A 21,353-nucleotide genomic window follows, 5' to 3' on the forward strand; every position below is an offset into this window, starting at 1 on the left:
CAATGTGTCCCTGTAAATCCCCTGATCTGTGATATAGGAAGAGAGACAGATTAGGCAAACCCCCTCACCTGCCTCCCACCTGTCTTAGTCTTAGCCCTCTGACCCCATTAGATTTAAGGGATTCAGACCCTCTGAGAATTCACACACGCACACACACGCGCACACACACACACACACACACACACACACACACACACACACACACACACACACACACACACATGCCCATAGGCACAGTACCCCCCCCCCCCAACCCCCAATTCTGTTCAGGATTCAATAGAGAAACGATTATAAGCGCAATACACTTCGCTGTGAGAGGAACTAATGTTAGCTGCATACAGTATTCGTATACTGATTTAAGACCATTCACTAATCCACACGCTGTGTTCTCACAAATACACCCATGTACAGGATGGGTGTCTAAAATGACTAATACATAATTCTGGAGCTAAGAAGCACATAAGGACAATATGCTAGGTATACTGTAACTCCAGCCATTTCCTTGAGACACCTCCCCTGAGACAGCAATATTAAGGAAAACCTTTCACCCCATACTCCTATCCTGCAACATATAGAATGGAATCCTACACAATACCTCTCTGCTGGGGCAGGAGAGGACCAATCTCATTTAGGATGAATGGGCACACACTGAGAGAGGACCTGAGAGAAGACCCTGACCCAGGCCATAGCATGGGTTGCAGGAGTCCCTTACAGATGAGCTGCCTGTATTTCTTTTTTGTTATTAGATTTTATTTACTTAACTTTGAGGAGTGTAATGAATCGAGCTGCGGCTGGGTGAGTTGAGACCAGGTGAGCCCAGAAAGGAGCTCTTAGAATGGGGCAGAAAGAAAAGCAGAGTCGGTGGGTGTGAGAGAGAAACTGGTTCACAGATGAGAGAAGTGAGAGAGAGAGAGAGAGAGAGATAAAGGGAGAGAGAGAGAGAGATAAAGGGAGAGGGGGACTGCAGACTAGGCTGCTGGAACACAGTATAGAGGTGCGTGCAGCAGCTCTGCTAATCAGTAGAGTAAGACTGAGGGTGTCCCACACACATGATTTCCACATGCCAGGCCAGCTGGTACTGAACCATGACAGGCCAGTTGGTACTGAACCATCAAATTAGCCCTCCCCAATTCCTATACCATACACCTGAACCAGCATCAGGTAGTCGTATTTTGGCATGGAAGTCTGTCAGTCTGTCCGCAAACTTCATTTCAGCAAGAGTAACGGATATGGGTGCAACAAAACACTCCCTCGTAATTCTGACTCTGGCTGTCTGTATCGGAGAGGTGCCCCCATTCTCCCATTCTGCCTGCCCTGCCCCTGAGCCAATCAGGCACAGGAAGCGCACCGCCGTGGAGAGTTTCCTCCGCTGCGCCGAGGAGACTGCGATTTACAAGCGCTCCCTTCCCCTGCAGACGGGCGGCGAGGCGAGCTGCAGCCCCTCGCCGAAAAAACCCAGAGCCTCAACAGACCTCACCGGCAGCGGCTAATTGGACTAAGCGCCCGCCTGGTGGGTCGCGCGGGGCCGTTATATTCGCGTTGCTGTCAGGAGCCCCAGCCCCAACTGTAACTGATGGCAAACACTGGCCCTGGTCGGCTGTCATCACCCCTGCGCTCCTGCCTGCCTGCCTGCCGGAGGAAGGGAGGGAAGAAGGGAGGGAGGAAGGGAAGAAGGGAGGGAGAGGCGGTGGTGGTGGTAGTGGTGGAGGGGAGATCTTGTGGAGGTTACAAATGGTTTTTCAGCAATGCTCTTGCCCACTCGCTGCTCTGCCAGCCCAAACATTTATACAGTCTATATTTGGGATGTTTTTTTTTTTTTTAAAGTTCGGTGCAGAGGAGGAGAGGATGTGGGCAGGTTACTCTCACAAGAGTTCTCTCTGCAATCGCTCTCTTTATCGCTTCGTCAAGCAAGCACACACACATACACACACACACACACATATACGCACAAACACTCTCGCTCGCTCTTTTTCGGTCTCTCACATTTTGTCGCTTGCTATAAACACTCTCGCGCTCGGGGCCATCTGTCTCTCTCCTCTTCTCCATCCTGCTCGTAATGAGATTACCATGTACACCTTAGTGGCAGCTTTTGGCTGGTGGGCGCAGGGGGGAAGAGAGAGAGGCAGTTAGTTCCAGGGTGGTGGTGCGTTCGAGCTCTCGGCCAGGGAGACCCAAAAAAACCGCCCCGCGGCTCTCTGTGACATCACTCAGGGGACGCCGGTATTTATTGTTGGAGGCAGTCGACCATCTCGCCCCGGCTCAGCCTGGACAGGGGACGGCGGCGTGGCCTGCCAGCACATGGGTGGAGAGGGAGAGAAAGGAGCACCATCAGCGGCCGGTGCAAAGAGTTGGCCACAGAAAAAACAAAAAGGGGGAGAGAGAGAGAAAATATGCCCCCTACACCACAGACAAACAGACACGTACTGTACACACAAGCGCGCATGCACACACACACACTTAGTTATACACCACACAGGCGCACATACACGCACACACACACAGAATGAGGTTTCAGTACCGAGGCGAATCTGTCTCTAGCGGTGCTGTGGAATGCCTCATGCTTTATTTCCCAGATTAACGACTTCATCCCTCATCAAGCGCCGTGTAAACACCCTGCTCCCCGTCCCCAGCTTGAGCGGTTTGCTTTACCCAGCCGCCCCCACCAGCAGCACAGCACCCTCTCCCCAGCAACTCTTTCCTTTCAATTTGCTCACGGAAGGGCTCAGAACCACTTGTTCCTCTCTCTCTCTCTCTCTCTCTCTCTCTCTCTCTCTCTCTCTTTCTCTCTGTTCTGTTCTGTCCTCTCCTCTCCCTCTCTTCTCTCCTCCTCCTCTTCCTCCTCTCTCTCCATCTCCCCTTCATCGGCTCTCGCTGGGCCGTCTACGTGATGAGGGAAAAATGAGTGCGCGCTCACGGCGGGCACAGCGGTTCAGCAAGCAAGGGCCCCTCCGCCATGGGCTGCGAGGGCGGCAGGCTGCTGCTGGAGTGCCTGTGGGGTGGAGGGTTGGCTGGGGAGCGTGGGGTGGGGTGGGGGTGGGGCGGAGAGCGGGGGAGGCGAGGTGGGCGGTTGGAGGTGCAGCCAGAGCGGGGAGCCGGAGGCGGATCTGAAGTGGAGGTGCGCACACGGCGGCATGCGTCAGGGCGACTGATCTCACACCGCTGCCGCTGCCACTCCAGTGCCACTTCACACACCAGAGCCGAGGCCGAGGCCCCCGCCATCTGCCCAGGCTCTCATCACAGTGCAGCCAACTCAATTATCCCAGCCCGCTGAAAAAAAAAAAAAGATGTATCTGGATGGCGAGTGCTATGGAGCAAACACATTACAATGTGAGCTCACAAGATGCCCAGAAGAAGGGGAAAAAAATAGATAGTCGAGATAACTGTCCGAGGTATTTTGGAATAAATGTATTTTGCTTTATTTATTTTTGGTTTGGATGGTGACAGAAACTCACCACAGGGTGTGTTACTGCCAAGCAGTTTAATAATACTCTGAAGGCTGAACTTGACACAACCCCAGCGTGTTGACTACCCTGTCCGTACCACACCCACACAAAAACTGCAATTTGGTGGAGTTTGCGTTAAATTACGTTAAGTTCAGTGGAACATTTTGTCGTGTATTGAGTCATTAGATGTGGTCTTATAAGAAAATGATAGTTTTTGTAAGCAGAGGGGGTCGGCCAGTAGACCATTTCATACCCATGCTGTTTAGAATCTTCGTTTTTGTTAAAGCATTGTGCTTTTTTGTCTATTTTTTTTTATGAGGCCGCCGTCAAATAATTGTGGCATTCCTGTTTACACAGGACACCCCCATGTGTACGCTCAGATAAAAGCCGATACATAAAGCCATAAAATGGCTCACCCTCGGAAAATGTTTACTGCCTATTCTCTTGGATGGAGAACGAAGGATAAACACCCCTATTGAAACAAATATAAAACCTGTTTTATTCTCTTTCACCAAATTTCAACAAGCAACCTTTAATATTCATGAAGGCCACTCAGTCCCAACTAACGTTTCAACACCCTCACCACGGCCGCACCACTTCAAGCGCTGCTCAAACGACTCAACAGTGCCGTGAAAAAAAAAGAGAAAAGGACAGAGGGGGAAAAAAAATGAAACCCTGCAGGCCTAATGGGCCGAGCTGGGCTGGGACTTCAAACGGCCATCTTTATGGTAAACGCCTGGCAGAGAGCTCACGCAAAGGAAGAAACGCTCACATGAAAACGCGCGATCCTCTGGACTAACGGCTTAAACAGACGGCCTTTGAAGCCGTGCCCCGTGCTCCCGTTAACGGCGAGTGTTATTCAGCCCCTCATTTGCCCGGCCCAGCCCGGCCCGCTGTTGCCAAGGGCCTCCGCGCTCACTGGAAACTCGATCGCAGTGGCGTGGCACACACATGCTAATCGACGCAATAGAGGACAGACGTACATGAACATACTGCTTGCACAGCACACTTTACACCCTCTACAGAAACATGCATGCATACGCACAAGCACATATACTGTGTGCACGCAATTCATCCATACATGTGCATCGGCATGCTTACATGGGTCACATGAATGACACACTTGTGGGCATCTGAACATGCACGGACTGAGGCATACACCCATACATGGTTTCACCCTCATGCACATGTTCAAGATTAAGCAGCTCTTCAGCGCAGTCATATGCAGACACATGGAGAGAGAGAGAGTGAGCATGAAACAGGGGGAGGGGGGTGGGGGGGCGTAGTAGAGAGAGAAGTTCCAGAGGCGGTCATTTATGGTTGCGTTAAAAAAAAGGGAAAGTTCAAAAGTCCGTATCACATTTGTGGTCTCTCTGCTGGCGGGTGGGACTGCTGCTTGGGCGTGTGGCGTTGGCCTTTATTGAGTGCTGGGAGGAATTTTCATTAACTTGAAGGTCGTTCGTTCATTGGGCTCATCTCATCCGAACATCTGGAGTAGACCTCTCCAACATGGATGGGAGAGACCAGTTCGCAATCACCAGAGAAAGCTCCCCAGACCAACCTTCATGTCAACGAGACACCAACTGCTCAATAATCCAGTAGAACTCAGGCACAAATGTATTAGATTTTCGTTGTTATTTTCCCATCTGTCTGTGGGAACCTTCATTCTACGCCTGCTAGCATTAAACATATCTGCCTTTTACATAAGCCGTGTATGTAGTACTGTGCATCTGTGAGTGAGTTTGTGTGTACGTGAGCAATGCATCATGTGTATGTGTGTATTTAAATGCCTCTCTATCTGTCTTCCCTCTCGTCTTGTTTCCTGCTACCAGCCTGTGATTGCCACCCGGTGGGAGCTGCAGGCAAGACGTGTAACCAGACTACGGGACAGTGCCCCTGCAAGGATGGCGTGACTGGGCTCACCTGCAACCGCTGTGCCAAGGGCTACCAGCAGAGCCGCTCTCCCATTGCCCCCTGCATCAGTAAGACGACCACTCTCAAGAGTTCACGCTTTCTCTCTGGAACTTTCCGTAGCTGTCAACACTGTCTTTTCGACTCACCTGTCGCTGCCACTGATTCGTTCCAGTTAGTTTCCTCTATCCAAAACATTTTCTTCCTTTTCTCCCCATCTGAAATTACCATCTTAACCCAAATGTCCAAATTACCACCAGTCATCCATCTCTATAAAGTGCCTTTTTGGCACTTTTGTCTCGCTCTTCCCTCATTTCCCACCAGTGCCGTTCCCATCAACGCCTTTTGTTCTTGAACTTCACTGTTTGCCACTACAAATGACCCCAGGTCATGACTTTTGACAACCTCCACAACAACCCCAACCTTCCTTTTCTGAAGTCTTGTCATTAACTCAGCCGTATCATCCAGCCTTTTCACGGTACATGGACCCAGCTTTTTGTTATGCATGTATTCATGGCCTCGGTCCCTTTCATTTCCGCTCCCCCTCTCTCCTCTGTTGCGTTATTGCTCTGGATGGACGTCTTGCTGTTTGACCAGAGCTAAAGCAAACAGACCAGCGAGAGGCGCTAACACACGATGTGCCCCGGTTTGCCCTCGGCCACGTTTGCTGTTGCTGCCGCCGCCGCCGCCACCAGTGCCATCGCCCCATAAATCTGTCCCACAAGGCACCCACAGCAAGACCGGCCTGGCATGTTTACAGGTGCTATCAGCCGGCTCTCAGGTTCTTGCCTCTTGGGCGATAAATGTCAGGACCACACAAAAGGAAAGAGCCGAATGGAAAAAGAGAGGTTGGCACCCGCCTGTCCCGCTGCCAAACACAGATAAGGTAGCAAGCAGCAGTGAACAACGAGTGACACAATACACTCCTGGTTTTTACGTGAGCGTTGCAGTTTTTACATGCACCGTAACAGACGACGTAGTCAATAAAGATGAATTTGGACATCAGTCAAAGCCGTGGCGGATATGGAATTGCTGATATGTTTGGCCCGGGTCCACCCGGGCTAAATTAAACCTATGAACCCGTCTGGAATTGGATTTCCTTAATTTCGCTGGGAAAGTTACAAATGTTCTGTAAAAACTTCAGGGGAGGAAGAGGTCCCACAGATTGAGTGGAAAAATATTTGGTTTCTCGTAGACCTGTGAGATAATATGTTTCGTTTTTTTTTTTTTTTTTTTTTTTTTTTAAAGCTTGATATTAAATTTTTGTGATATCGAGCCTCTTGCCAGCAGACACTTTAACAAGGCCTGGGCCCCTGGTGGTGTCTTACCTTACTGTGCTGAGGGCTTTTCACAGTTCTGCAGGAATGCCTCGTGAGCCATAGGCAACGTATTTCATGAAACCTAAGCCCTTGTATCCTAATCAGTGATCAATAACAGAAGTGACAATGAATCACAGAGGAAGAACCCACTTTAACCCGAATATGAGGGGAAATGTTAGATGGAAGGCTATGATGAATGGTGTGTAGTTTATGAATGGTGCTGACTGACTGTTATCCTGTGTTTCTGCCCCCCCCTTACAGAGATCCCCGTGGCTTCTCCCACTACCTCTTACAGCAGCTCAGAAGAGCCCACAGGTGAGCGTCTGCCATGGCAACACTGAGAGAGGCATTCCGCCAGCCGGAACAACTCTTTAATGTTTAAGCTGAACCTTGTGCATCAGTGTGTCGCTGTATGCCGTTCTTTTTTTAATGACAATCAATTAAAACTGTTTATCAGAATGATTGATTACATTGATTGATTGTACTGAAGTGTGTGATAATTCAAGTGTGAAAGCAAACAAAACATATTATTTTGTTTGTCATTCTTGTAATACCTTCTAACTGACAAGTGAATCTCCCTGTTGCCAGAGTCCGGACCTCCATAATAATCGAATTAACTGGCTCACTAATAAGATGTGTCAGTCTATCAGGACCAAGGTCTTGCAGTGCTGTTCCGTGTTCTGTGTTCTAGGCTGCGACGCCCCCTCATGATTGGCCATCCCCATTATCTCACCACGGTATGCCCAGAACGTGTGGCCAGAGCTGGGACAGGTCTCACTGACACTCGGCCTCCTCGGGCCTCTCAGCTGGTCTCTCCCACCGCCAGAGCCAGCTATAGAGAAGGGGGCACAGACACAGACACCGCTTGGCAGGCTCTCTCTCCCTGTCTGGTCTCAGAGCTCTGAGAGGGGGGTCTTTAGTCATGAGGAGCTGAGAGAGGGCAGGGAAGGAGGCGGCTGGAGAGGGTTGATTCTAATGGGTAAAGACAGAGGAAGGTTTTCATGGCATCACTGAACCGGGTGTATTCAAATGAGTCTCATTTTCTTACCTTTTTTTTACCATTTCTATTTGAAATTTCACTGCACAAACAGCATTTCTAAATATGCTGCTTAACTCGTGTTAAATCGGGCAACTCATGTGGGGTGATATTTCAAATAGAGCATCAGTGAGCACATTTCTACATTTTAGTTGATATCTTATTAAAACAAAGAGCTAAAAGGAGGTTAATTGTGGTTCCTGGAGCTCCACAAGGAGTGCATTAGTCCCCCCTAGAGAAGCACAAGTCTGCCTAATTACTGGGGTGGAGGGTGGCGGTGGGCTCAGCTGCACAGTGTCACACTGCCAGGCGTCATCAAAGTGGGGCAAGGCTTGAGGCTACCGTATGAAAAACAGGGGTCCGCCCCCCCAACACCCCTGTTTAGAGTCTGGTCCATTTCCTTTTTTCGTGGTGATGAGGCATGGTTAATATGGATTCATCAGATTCATTTACTTTTGCGGGTGTCCACACCCCTCCCTTCCCCCCTCACACAGACACATACACATACACACACAAACACACACACACAAAACAGTCCATCATTCAACAGCCACCATTCCCACTGTTGAAGCATTTCAGCAGAAAATATTTTCTCTGCAAACACAAAGGCTCCAATCCCACCATCATTGCTACCGCAAACTTTTCTGGAGGGGGGGTGGGGGGGTGCAGAGGCGTTTTTTCCCCCTCTCTCCTGTTGCCCAGGCAACCTTATTCACACGGAACAGAAAGGGACATAAAGGGGAAGGAACGGACAGAAGGGTCCAGGGAAAATAATGAAGTTTGTCCATATTCAAGCAAGGCTGAAAGGTCCCCACTCTCTCCCAACCACTCACTCTCACTCTCTCTCTCTCTCTCTCTCTCTCTCACACACACACACACACACACACACACACACACACACACTTCTTTCTCAACCCACACACACACACACACACACACACACATTTACGTATATATTTCTGCTCCATAAATATTTTTTTCACATACAGAGCGACATCTTGAGACCACTGCACATGACTCAGGTAACCTCGCTCGGAGACTCTCCATTTCCAATCTCAAGTCTAAACAAACAAATGAGAGAATGTTCTACACTTTTCTCACTGGCCTTGTGTGTCCATCTCAATCCCTCAATATTCTCAGTGGTTCCTTGCACAAAAGCGAGGTCAGGGACCAGCCACCTCCTGAGCGCCTTGGCAGGTTTGTCTGAATGATGGTCCACTTGGTGCACTAAAGTGATCAATCATTCAGCTGGAGGCAGCTCCAGCCAGGACCTCCAGGACCACCGAGCCAGTAGGCCTCGGCCAACGCATGGGGAGATCTTCAGTCATCTTTTTGGAGAAGCGGCCTGGACCCATCAGTGAGGTCACTCGCTGACATGTGTCCGGGGACACCAGCTCCTCTCAGGAGTCACGCGCTGGGCTCCAGTAACCTCCAACGATTCAATACAAATAAACTACTAACAACCTGTTAGCACAGAACAACTACAGCTGAGACTCTCAGCCAGAGCTGATGATGTGGAGAGGTAGTGAGATGGAGGGGGGGGGGGGGGGGGGGGTAGAGTTGCCTTCATGTGAACTTATCATTCAAGAATTCTCTGCTCCATTTTTGAGAGTGTGGGATGACTTGAACGGTCCTGGTTGTTTTCTGTAAGATGATGTATAGCCAGACACACACCTTAACTGCATTCAAGGCTAAACTATACTACTAAAACTGTGTTACAGAACCCGCACCATATTACCGAGGGCCATGCTTCAGCGTTAAACCCATAAATATCCAGCGGCCAGATTTCTCAACTCTCTCGACTCAGACATCTGAGGAGAGTTGACTGCTTGTCAGAGTTATAGCTCTTGAATTTTTATCTCAACCCGCCCCCCATTCTCCCCCTCTCTGTCTCTGTCTCCCTTTGTGTTCTCTCTCTCTCTCTCTCTCTCTATCTCTCAACTTTCTCTCTTTTCTTTTCTCCAGACTGTGAGACCCACTGCAAGGCATCCAAGGGCAAGATGAAGATCAACATGAAGAAGTACTGCAAGAAACACTACGGTGAGTGAGCAAGTGAGGGTCCCCCCCCCCCCCCTTCCCTTGCTGTCCTCTGTGTCTTTCTGACCACCTGCTGAGACCAGACCCGTGGGGTCAGACATCTTTATTTTATCTGCTTCGGAGCCGCACCTCTGTTTCCAAAGGCATCGTGGTGACGGCTCACTCACGCTGTCAGGATTAAAGTCACCGTATCAAAGCGCACGGCCCAGCAGGGTCCTTCCTGACAGTACTGGCTGCAGACATTACAACACCATGTGGATCAATGCTCACAGGTGGTTTCCATTGCGAAAAAAAGGAGAATGTAGCTGGATTGAGGAGATTTGTAGGCTCAAAGGCAACTTCAAGAGCAGATAGAGAAAGGCTGTTGGGGAGGGATTTGAGGAGTTAAGAGATGCTTGGGCTATTTGTCTCCTTCGTCGTCCACACATAGTTGAGGCGATGCTGGCGATGATTTCTCTCCCAAACGTCTACCCCTGACAGATCTTAAAACGTTCCCTCACCTTTTGTTTTATGGTGGGATACTGTTATTTAAGATTCATGAGAGCAAAGGCCTCATGCAGGGCACAAGAGAGGGTCTGCTGGAAGGAGTCGGGGGGGAAGAGAGCTAACAGCATACTTCAGTGTACCTTCACTGAGGTAGGAGGGGGTCGGCCTGGGGTGTACAGACAGATGTTTTATAGCTAACTTCATGGTTGAACATCTTGATCTCATTCCTGCTCGCTCGTCTCCGTTATGGGGAATGTAGCGTGGCAATTCCCAGACGTTTCTCAGGCTCCTGACTTTTTAAACTTTTTCAACATAGCTCTGTAGTCGTCAGCCAAGGCCTAGCCAACCAGTTAAACTCCACCAGTCCAAACTGAACATAGGGCCGCTGAGAGCAGAAAGCCAGCTTGTAGACAGGCTCAGCTGGATCTTGGTAGCTCGACCGAGGGGGTAGAGTGGGAGGTGGGGGTGGGAGTGGTGTAGCTTTGAGGTGGGGTTGGTACTACTTGGTGAAGAGCCAGGTTTCTGATCTTAGCCAGCTTTCCGCACTCCCAGCGCCTCCCCTGGTGGCCCCCCCCACCTCTCCTCACACCCCCCACTGCTCTCATTCGTGGGCCCACTCAATTACAGCTAACGGGTCATTTCCTCTCTCCCACCACGCTGTGTCTATGCACCTCACAGCACAGACCCCAGACTCAACCTCTCATACACCACACACACACACACACACACACACACGAATGCACACACACACACACACACACACACACACACACACACGCGCGCACACACACACACACACACACACACACACGAATGCACACACACACACACACGCACACAAGCAACCTTTCACTGCCAGACTCTCACCACTGTAGACTGGCTACCTCTGCCAGAAGAGAGAGCAAAAACAGAGAAAAAGAAAAACAGTGAAGGTAGGAAGGTTAGGGCTAGGAAGTGAAAGGGAGAAAGAGCAAGTCAAAATGATTTAAAGAAAAATGATCAGAGAACTCTTCAGGAGAATGATGGATATAGATAGATGCTTTTTTTCAGACGTACACAGGAAAGGTGTTAAATTCATTACCTATGTAAATTCATAGGTAAGGGATTTCCCACAGTGGCCGAGGCGATTAGCAAATTTAATGTCCATTTAATGTCACACAGCATGACGTGAGATTCAAAATCAATGCATAATTGGCTTGTGGCAGTTTGTCATATTGTACCTGGGATCCGTAAAGGGACACAGAGGCCAAGCAACACCCAAGCGTATCTAATATCACACAACAGGACCTGAGCACAGGACATGCGTATCTAATATTACACAACAGGACGCGAGGTACAATAATACACAATTCGCTCATGGCAGTAACAAACACACTGCATGCTGTACCCGGGATCTGTAAAAGCTCTTCTTCATGGCACAACATGCACTACCAGTAGCCTGAACTGACTGCCTAACCAAAGAACCAAAACAGAAAAAAACACATCACCACCAACAGAGAAACCTCCATGAGAATTTCACTGAGGTTATCAATCAGGCACCTTCCTTCACTGGTATTTCCTTGAATTAGACCCATGACTCTAAAAGTCTCAAAAGCGGTGTCTAGCATCCTGGACCCACCTTCCCTCCACAGTCATGATTGGTTGGGACACATTACAAAAAGACCAACAAGTACCATAAATAACTTAAAGTTCTGTCTTCAACAACACATTGACTGAGATTCTGTGGAGGTGGAAGAACATCATACATGGTTCCTATAATGAATGTAATATGGTTAGTATCCATGCACCATAGTTCTCCAGACGATCTTCCTCTTCTCAACATCATGCCAGTTCATCGCCCATTGCCCTTGCTTCTCTTGAGACACTGCTATTGATCCTCCTCTGTTGGCTTCCTCTTCTTGTTCATGAACAAAGCAGGTTACCATCTGTCTCTTCTCCTGTGCTGTAGTAGCTTTACCTCAGGTTTTCCAATTGACGTCCTGACAAAAACCCTGCTCTTCCACTCTGCACCTGCCCCACAATATCCCTATGTTACAGTGTGCCTTGAGCATGCTTAACTGCTTCCCGTCGTGGATTCCATTTTTTTCATTTTCATTGATGGGGCAGTGTTCTTGATGACTGTAACAGAATCATCTCCAGACTGGTCACAGCACATTTGAACTCTTCCACCAAGCAGGTCATTGGTAACTCAAAAATTCCTTTTCCATACAGTGCTACAGCAAACAATACACAATTTGATAACCCAAGCCATTTCCTAACTATATTATTAGCAGTTCTCTGAAATTTCTCCTCCACTGAAACAAAGGCCTCCTGATGCGTGGCAAAGGCCTTAAAACATTTTTTTTTTTTTTAAGTCACAACTTGAGTTTACCAGGCAAGAAGGTTCTATCTAATTGCCTTGACAATTAATGCACAATTACAGTTAATGAACCTGTCCTCAGTCTCTGAATATGAAACTGTACGACCTGCCTAAGTACTCCCCTCTACACTTCTTAACTTGTTCGGTTTCTTCTTCATACTTGCCCATGTCAGAGTTCAACTTGACTAACAGCCAATGGGTTCATGGAGTCGATCTTGTCAGCAATGTCATGTCATACAGGCTTAGAACTGGGTGCTTGCCCCATATAGGCTTAGAACCTGCAGCCTTGCCCCTCCAACAACCCATTTTGATGTCCTTATAATGACCTCCTTTGCCACAGTGAAAACCAATGGTGAAATGGTGCATCCAGCCATAATAACAACCTCCGAATGCTGCCAGGATGTGGTGTAATTACTTGTGCAGAACTTAAAGTCCTCAAAATATGCCCTAACTAATGCAGAAATCTTCTCCGCCACCTGAAAGTAGCTGAATGCCTTTCACAGCAGACTGTGTGTGTGTGTGTGTGTGTGTGTGTGTGTGTGTGTGTGTCTGCTGTGAGGGATAGATCCAAAAGGCACCCAGCTGGCTCTGCCTTCTGTTCTTGTTGTCGTCTGAATTTTGATACCAAATCATACCACTGATTTCCATATACATTCAGAAAATTGTGGGATCTCCGATTTCTTCACCAAAACATCTAGCAAACTATTTGACTTCAAACAGGAGACCAACATCCTTGCCATCACATTAAAGAAAATCTCACCTTCAACAAATAAGGAGAGTTGTATACATGTAGGTCGAAACTGGCCTATGGCCACAACAATTCTTTCCTTAAGAATACAAATATTGCCTGTCCTGCTCTAAATCTTTGGAATAGTTCCTTTCTTCCATACAATCACCATGAGCTCCCATAGGCAGTGAGAGAAGGGGACGAGGACAGGGAATGACATGAAGGGAAACAGAGAGAAACAAAATGAAACAAGAGGGAGAAACGTGAATGGCATTATGGACTGGCCATGGCACACTTTTTCCCAGGCTCCAGTCCATGTTCACATAGATAGAGATAGAGTTTCTTTGTCCTGCCTCCTGTGTGTAGCTGCCATGCCCCCGCATATAGTTTCTCTCCATGGATTTCCGAGTCCTCATTAATCATAGCAATATTACAGTGGGGATACCCTATCAGCGGATTTGTGTCTCCTAAACCACAGAACAAATCACCCCTCCCACGCATTCAAGTGAGGTTCCCCACCGCATGACCACATGGGTACAGTATGTGTGTTTGTGTGTGGTGTATGTGTGTGTGTGAGCGTGCTTGAATGTGTGTGTTTGTGAGATTGTGTGGGCATGTGTGTCAGTCTGTGTTTGTTTGATGTGTGTGAGAGTATTTGTGTTTCATATGTGCATGTCTGTGTGTCTGTGTGTTTTGTGTGCGTAAGGCTCTATGGGAGAGCTGAGTCAACAGCACAGGTCTGCATCAATGCCATCCTCTCAGTATTATTTTTCATGTCAGGAAAGCCAAAATCTCCCTCCGCTTTCCCAGAGAAAAGACAGCAAGGCATATGAAAATCATCTGACCTAAACCACAATGTCATTCTCTCTACGATGTTCATAATAGGATATGCCCACCACATCCAAATGTATTCCTTGTTCAGATTACTTGTTACTTGTGGTCTGTTCAGCAATTCTAAAAAAAAAAATTGAGAGCACCTGACTCTCAAATCACATATAAACAGTATTTGATACCTGTGTTTTGCTTTGAAGGATGTAGTAGAACTTGGCTCTTACCACTTAACTTGAAAGAGACATTGAAATTGCGTTAACTGCCTTACTGGAAAATGTGTTGCTCAGAAGCATGTCTCCTACAATGAGGAAACAGAGCAGAGTCAGAGGAGAAGCTCAGAACAGTCAGTAAACATCTCACTGTGTCTCCCGTCACATTCACACACTCAGGCTCACAGAGCCCCATCAATCAACCAGTGGCACAAGGGACACAAGTCAGAGGTACTTTTAACGGCATCCAAGTAAATAAAAAAAGCAATCCCGGAGTCCTCTGTTTTCCTCGTTTGCAGACGAGTGATGAAAAAAACAAAAACAGAGAGATTAATGTAGCCCGTCTGCGGTAACCCAGCTGTCATCTTCATTCACATTGTGGATAATTCTAAACTTTGGGCCAAGAAAGTTGTTTTTGTTTTCTAGTGTTTAGAAAACACAGCAGACTCTTTTTTTTGGTCTGCAGATAATCAGTGAAAATGCACCTCTTTTTCTGAATGAATAAACAGAGGGTTGTTTTGTCCCTGGGCAAGACAGTGCCAGAGCTTCCTTCTCTTTCTCTCTCTCTCTCTCTCTGACAGGCTGAACTAAAGCACTTAAAGCTAGCTATCATCTTAAAGCTAGCTATCCCTCTCTCTCTATCTCTGATAGACAGAACTAAAGCTCTTAAAGCTAGCTATCATCTTGTGTGTGATGCTTGTCTTTGTGATGAAGCCTTTAAACTTGTCCAACTCTTATCTTTGAATTTGTTGCGTGTATATGTGTGTGTGAATGTGTGTGTGTCAGTGTGTGTGTCAGTGTGTGTGTGTGTGTGTGTGTGTATGTGTGTGTGTGTGTGTGTGTGTGTGTGTGCGTGTGTATGTGTGTGTGCGTGTGTGTGTGTTGTGTGAGTCTACTGTATGTGTGTGTTGGGGGTGAGGGTTTATGGGGGTCATTCGGGAGGTCCTGCACTACAAACACAGGGGTGTGGTCCTGGGGCAACCCTATAGCGGAGCATCAGGTGCTGGGGGGGGGGGGGGGGGGGGGAGCACTCGAGGGGACAGCTGCCCTGGCACTGGGAGAGCAGAAATATGCGTTAACAATTGTTTTCATTGTTGTCTGTAGCTAAGACGACAGTGAACATAATGGGGCAAAATGTAGCATTGACATTCAACTTCATCAAAAGGACAATAAATCAAACGGGTAATGGGTGGCATGTGGTTTGGAACACTGTGCACAAATTTGTGTATGCGTATGTGTGTGTGTGTGTGTGTGTGTGTGTGTGTGTGTGTGTGTATTTGTGTTTTCACAACCAATGTATTGACATTTTCTTTAACAATGGGTGTGTTTCCCCATAATATGTGAAAGTATGTGAGTTATGCCTGTCTTTCTGTGAGCATGTGTTTGTGTGTGTGGGCCCATGTGTGTGTGTGTGTGTGTGTGTGTGTGTGATCAGCTCAGCAGGGGCAGTGCGGGGGGCCTCAGCGCTGTAATTAGGCGCACTAATTTGATTAGGTGCCGCTTGTTCGGCGGCGTGCGAGTCAACCCCTCACGCATCGCCCAGAAAGAGACGACCCAGCGGGAGACTTGGCAGCCCTCTGTGCTCCCCTCCTTTTCTTTCCCCTCCTCTCTTTTTTGCCCTCTGTCTTTCTTTCTCTCTCACTTTCTCTCTGTGACTGTCCCACATGCTTCATGTCTGACTGTGATCATGTGATCTTGTGGATGTACCTCATTGTCTGCCCTCCCCAGCGGAGAAGAAAAGGGAGCTGCTTTCATGTCCTCCCCCGGGGTGGGATGGAAGGGAGGAGGGGGGTTTAGGGGTGGCGTACTCTGGGCCCCGGCCCCTCTCACTCTGTCAGGACAAGGGCCCCAGCCTCAGGGGCTACAGATCGCAGCCGCGCTACTGACATCGAGAGCCACTGATCTGCCCCTCTGCTCCTCGACACGGCACAGCGAGTTTGCACCAGAGTGTCGCCTGTGCTGTCTGTCACTCATGCCTCAAACCGCTGTAGACCGAGAGGTGCTGACTGTGACAATTCGCGCTCATAACCTCCAGCTGACTGGCACTGAGGTGGGAGAGAGGGAGAGAGAGAGAGAGAGAAAGAGAGGGAGAGAGAGAGAGAGAGAGAAAGGCAGGCCCAATGTGGACACGAGAGAGCATTTCTCATGCCGCTTCTTTTGGAAGGGGAGAGGACTCCGGGAGTAGGCCCCCGGGTGCTGCTCATGAGGTCGAAAACACGTCAAGATTCCTCTGGAAGGCTCTCTGCGGCTGGGAAGATAAATAGTGTGACACCCCCCCTCCCAACCGGCTCCCTTTCTCTCCTCACACCCCCCTCACCCAATCCCATCTCCCCACACACACACACACACATCCTCTTTATTCCTCTGGTCGAACAAGTCGGCTCCAGCCCAGGGACTCTTTGTGAGTGAATGGCATGGGCTGTGAGACTGTGTGCTCGACTCAGACCCAACAGTCTTTTTTTCCTCTTCTGCACCCATCCCCCCCTTCCTCCCCCACTCCAACCCCCCCCCGCCCCTGCTCTCATTCTCAAATTGTGTGCAATTTGCTCACTCTGCTGTTCAATCAGAACATTCCAAGCTGCTTTTGTGGGAGCAGGGAAATAATGGCCCATCTCTAAGAGAGGGAAGCTGTCATTCAGCAGGCGTGAGGATGAGAGAGTGTGTGTGTGTGTGTGAGAGAGAGAGAGAGAGAGAGAGAGAGAGAGAGAGAGAGAGAGAGAGCAAGAGACAGAGAGAGCAAAACAGAGAAAGATTTTGGAGAGAAGAAAAAGTGGGTGAAGCTCAAGAGAGAGAAGGAGAGAAACGTTTCTACCATTTATGACATAACCTCCAGTTCACCAAAAAAGAATGCAGTTGTCCTGACTCCTATGCATGCATCTGGAGGCAAACAATAAAGTCTCCTAAAAAAAACAGTCTGTTGACGGGCATCATTTCCATTCTTTCCCAGAAATAGCCCTAAAGTCTAAAGCCATCCAGCCTGCATTCCCTGTGCCTGAGGTAGATTCTGGCCTTAGTTTTATAAATCCACCTCCAGAATGTATTGCCACGTTGAAACCCCAGTAACCCAGAGTTTTCTCTGGAACTACAAAGGAATCTCACCTGATTATGATGCACAGTGAGTGAAAAAAATACACGGCGACGCCTGAGGGAAGGTATCACACATGTTTGAAAAGCTTTTTTTTACTCCGTCTACATTAAATAGAATTCCCGCGGGCATTATGCGCCAATGCGGCCCTTGCACACTTAATATACAGTTTCACCTCATTCACCTTCCTGCATTCACCACCTCGTACCCTGCTTTGGCTTGTGGATATTTAAGCATGGCTGCTCATTCATATCCCGAGCGCCGGAGTAGTATCATGTGTCATGCCCCCTTCTCTCTCCCCCTCCTTAAAAACTGTGCCGGTGGAGGGCAGGAAAGCGTTTCTAAGGATACGTCCACTGTAGTCAAACATCATAGCGAGTCCCACTTGGCTGGGAGGGGCACATTTAAATGCTCTCTGCGGTCCCTCATTGTCTTTACACCGGGAGCACTATGGCAACTGTAGCCGCAATACCAAGCACGCTGGGCAGTATAATGGACCGGGGTCAAAGGTTAGTGATGGAGGAGGAACGAAGGGGGAGAGGCGGAGGGAGAAGCTCGTTCTCAGGGACCGCACTGCCTCTGGTGGGTAGCTTAGTCGCTGGACTGGAGGTCCGTGAGTGTGAGGAGCACAGAAACACACTGCAAAATGAGCCCATCTGCGGGCTATCTGTGCTAAAAGTTCAAAGACATTGAATTTATTTTTGTTTTCCAAGGATTTGTGGTCGTTTGTTGGCCAAAGGTTTGTTAAAATGTGAAATCGGATGTTCCAGAGCCAAGAGCACAGTTGATGTTTATATTGGTCAATGCCAACATCAATTCGGATGAAATGTTTAGTTTTCAGCCAACAGCTTTCAAAAATACGTGCATGGAAAGAAAGACTGGAAGCAATTATTTATTTCTCGTCTCGAAAAATTATTTTGTTCTCTTCAAACGACATTAGGTTAAAATAAGGCCATTCGCGAAATATTGACATAAGACTGTCAAACAGCTTTAATGGTGTCCTAAGCTCCGTCCGTCTCCATTCCGCAGCGCTTCAAGTCCACGTGCTGAAGGGTGACAAGGCCGGCGAGTGGTGGAAGTTTACCATCAACGTCATCTCCGTGTACAAGCAGGGTGGCCAGCGCATCCGACGCGGGGACCAGCTGCTGTGGGTGCGTGCCAAGGACGTGGCCTGCCGCTGTCCCAAGATCAAGCCCGGCCGCAAGTACCTGCTGCTGGGCTCCGACGAGGACGACTCCCGTGGGCAGAGCGGCGTGGTGGCCGACAAGGGCAGCCTGCTCATCCCCTGGAAGGACCTGTGGGCGCGACGCCTCCGCAAGTTCCAGCAACGAGACAAGAGGGGCAAGTGCTAGGCCCCTTGTCTGGCAGAGAGGGGTGAGGTGGCAAAAAGGAAGGAGCAAAAAAAGTGTGAAGTATGAAGAAAAAATAAAGGAAGAGGGAGATATCATAGATAGGATTGAGATGATGATGATGTCGTGGCTTAAAAGAACTGGAGTGCTGCTACCCTGTGTAGAGGCATACTGACAATATTATAAGCGAATGTTTTTTTTCCCTCCATTTCCTCATCTTTAGGATTGTTTGTGAAGGAGCCCAGTGTTGCAGTCTGTTGTCCTTCAAGGGTTGTTTCTTCATTGTGGATTTGCAAAGTTTGCACCTAACCTGGCATATAAAATACTATGTACAAGTCCTTTGTGTTTCATTCACAATAGGTGTTATTGATTGTACCAGTCTGTTATCTTTTTAAAGACAGCATTACAAAAAAAAACAAGCTACTGTATCTCATGTCAGAGTCGAAGTTGGCTCTTGTTATGTGTATTTTGTAATTTTGCTTAGAGTTAAGGTGACCGAGAAGAGCTGGTGGTTGAAGCAGTCTCGGTTGACTGTTTTCCTTGGTCGAGTCCCAGTGAAACGGTGTAAACCACTTGCCACTAGAAGTGTCAACACACTAAACTCTTCATCAAGCCGTGGTTTTGCTGTGGTTTCTGCTCACATTGGTAAAACTGTGGGGGGGGGGGGGTTAGGATGGGTATGGAAGTAGAGTCCATCACATTTCTTTTGTGCCTTAATGTTAAAACTTCACAAATACCTCACCAGTAACATTCATGTTTTCTTTTCATTTTCTTATACAACCAGGGCCTACCAGGGGGAAAAATACTCATTTGTGTTGTGTGGCTGAAATTCATAAAAACATGGCCTCATTTTCTCTGGCCTTTAAATGATCGATGAAGTGCATGTCTGAGCAAGGCATCATTCCATTTCAAAGGGAAAATAATAGGGAGGGGGGTTCATGTTCAATCATTTCTATAATCATATCTCATAGATTTGAGGAGCAGCTAGTGAATTAGACAGGGGGGTCACCGTCCATTCTTTACTTAATATTTTTATGTGTGGTTTAAGCTTTGTGTGCTTTCTTGTGTAACTGTTTGCTAACACAGATACCGGAACATGGATCTAATAGAAAGAATAAGCAAAGCATCTAACCTCAATTCTCTGCTGGTATGAGGAGAAAATGCCTTTTGCTTCACATGACTATAAATCATAAATCTAACATGCAGCCAGAATCAGACCTAAACCAGCTGGTATTAGCAGCCGTCACAAGTATTCAAACTTCAGAGGCCTATAAGCTGAAATTTATTGTAGATATACACCTAGAGTGTCCTTTTCTGTGCATTGTTTTACTTCAAGTTGAATTTCAAATTGATTGTACATTCTTTAATGTGGTAATCCTAAACAAATGCATGGTTATTAAACAAATCCATTTCTTTCTTATAAAATTAGTTTTACTAAGGCATATGGCTGTGGTTGGTTAAAAATAATGTTCCTGAATTTGTGGTAATTCAGTCAAACCCTCAAATTTAGCCGCATTCCTATTGTTAATTTGCCCTCATGGAAAAAACATCTATGAAGTGTAAATGTCTATTTTTTAAAAGTGACTTGGTACTTTACATTTTCTTTTTTTTTTATTTTGATGATACTGCTCTGTTCATTTTGTTAATTGTATAGATGTATAGTTATTTTTTGTAAGACATTAACTAGATTGTATACACATGCTATTAACCTGAGGTTTAAGAACCATAGATTTAATAAGTGGGCATACAGAACACTAACTTTTATCCTTGTTTACATTTATTGACAGGAATATTTTAGAGAAAGATAAAAAAAAATCTTTGAATTACAATTCAGACAGGCACATACACCCAGAAAACACAGCCAGACACAAACACACACACACACACACACACACACACACACACACACACACACACACACACACACACACACACACACACACACACACACACACACACACACACACACACACACACACACACACACACACACACACACACACACACACTGAATGAAACCGATCATTCGCCCTCATTTACCGAACTGAAACTGGAGTCATACATTGACTGTTTGGTCCTGTGAGTGATGCCAACATACCTTTTATATTGAGACAAATTTTCCTAGTATTTGGAGAATTCATCATGTGTTCTGATATTTGAAGATGACCTGTCATTTGTTCATAGTTGGTCTGTACAGTAAAGAATGTTTAGCTGTGTCCAGGGCGAAAATGTTGTGTATTGTCTTGTAATGCATACTAATATATTATGATTATCATAAATGGATATATTTAATGATGTGAAAAATGTGTCATTTCTTTTATTTTTAAACAATATTGAGATGAAAGTGATTAACACTAGCAGAACGACTGAAAGAGAAAGTCCAATAAACTGATTAGAATAAGTTTACTGCATCAACAACAGATCCCAGGACTAGGAAGACAGAATGAAGATTAACATAACACATACCACAACTACACAGTGTGCACATGCAACTGATGACATGGAGATACCCTTTGGGTTCAAGAGGGTAGGCATGCCAATTGAATGCACACTAGTTTGTA

At 47.3% G+C, this 21,353-nt stretch overlaps 1 protein-coding gene across 1 annotated transcript in view; it reads left to right on the forward strand.

Annotated features, from left to right (window-relative positions):
- ntn1b (netrin 1b) overlaps positions 1–21,090 on the forward strand; it is a 44,654-nt gene extending 23,564 nt beyond the window's left edge. The window contains exons 4-7 of the mRNA XM_062532096.1: positions 5,276–5,425; positions 6,935–6,988; positions 9,675–9,749; positions 18,473–21,090. Of these exons, the coding sequence (XP_062388080.1) occupies positions 5,276–5,425; positions 6,935–6,988; positions 9,675–9,749; positions 18,473–18,795 (602 nt within the window). The 3' untranslated portion in view covers positions 18,796–21,090. The remainder of the gene's footprint in view (positions 1–5,275; positions 5,426–6,934; positions 6,989–9,674; positions 9,750–18,472) is intronic.
- The last annotated feature ends 263 nt before the right edge of the window (positions 21,091–21,353 follow it).

This window comes from Sardina pilchardus, chromosome 3 (genome assembly GCF_963854185.1).
Source record: "Sardina pilchardus chromosome 3, fSarPil1.1, whole genome shotgun sequence".
NCBI classification, from domain to species: Eukaryota; Metazoa; Chordata; class Actinopteri; order Clupeiformes; family Clupeidae; genus Sardina; species Sardina pilchardus.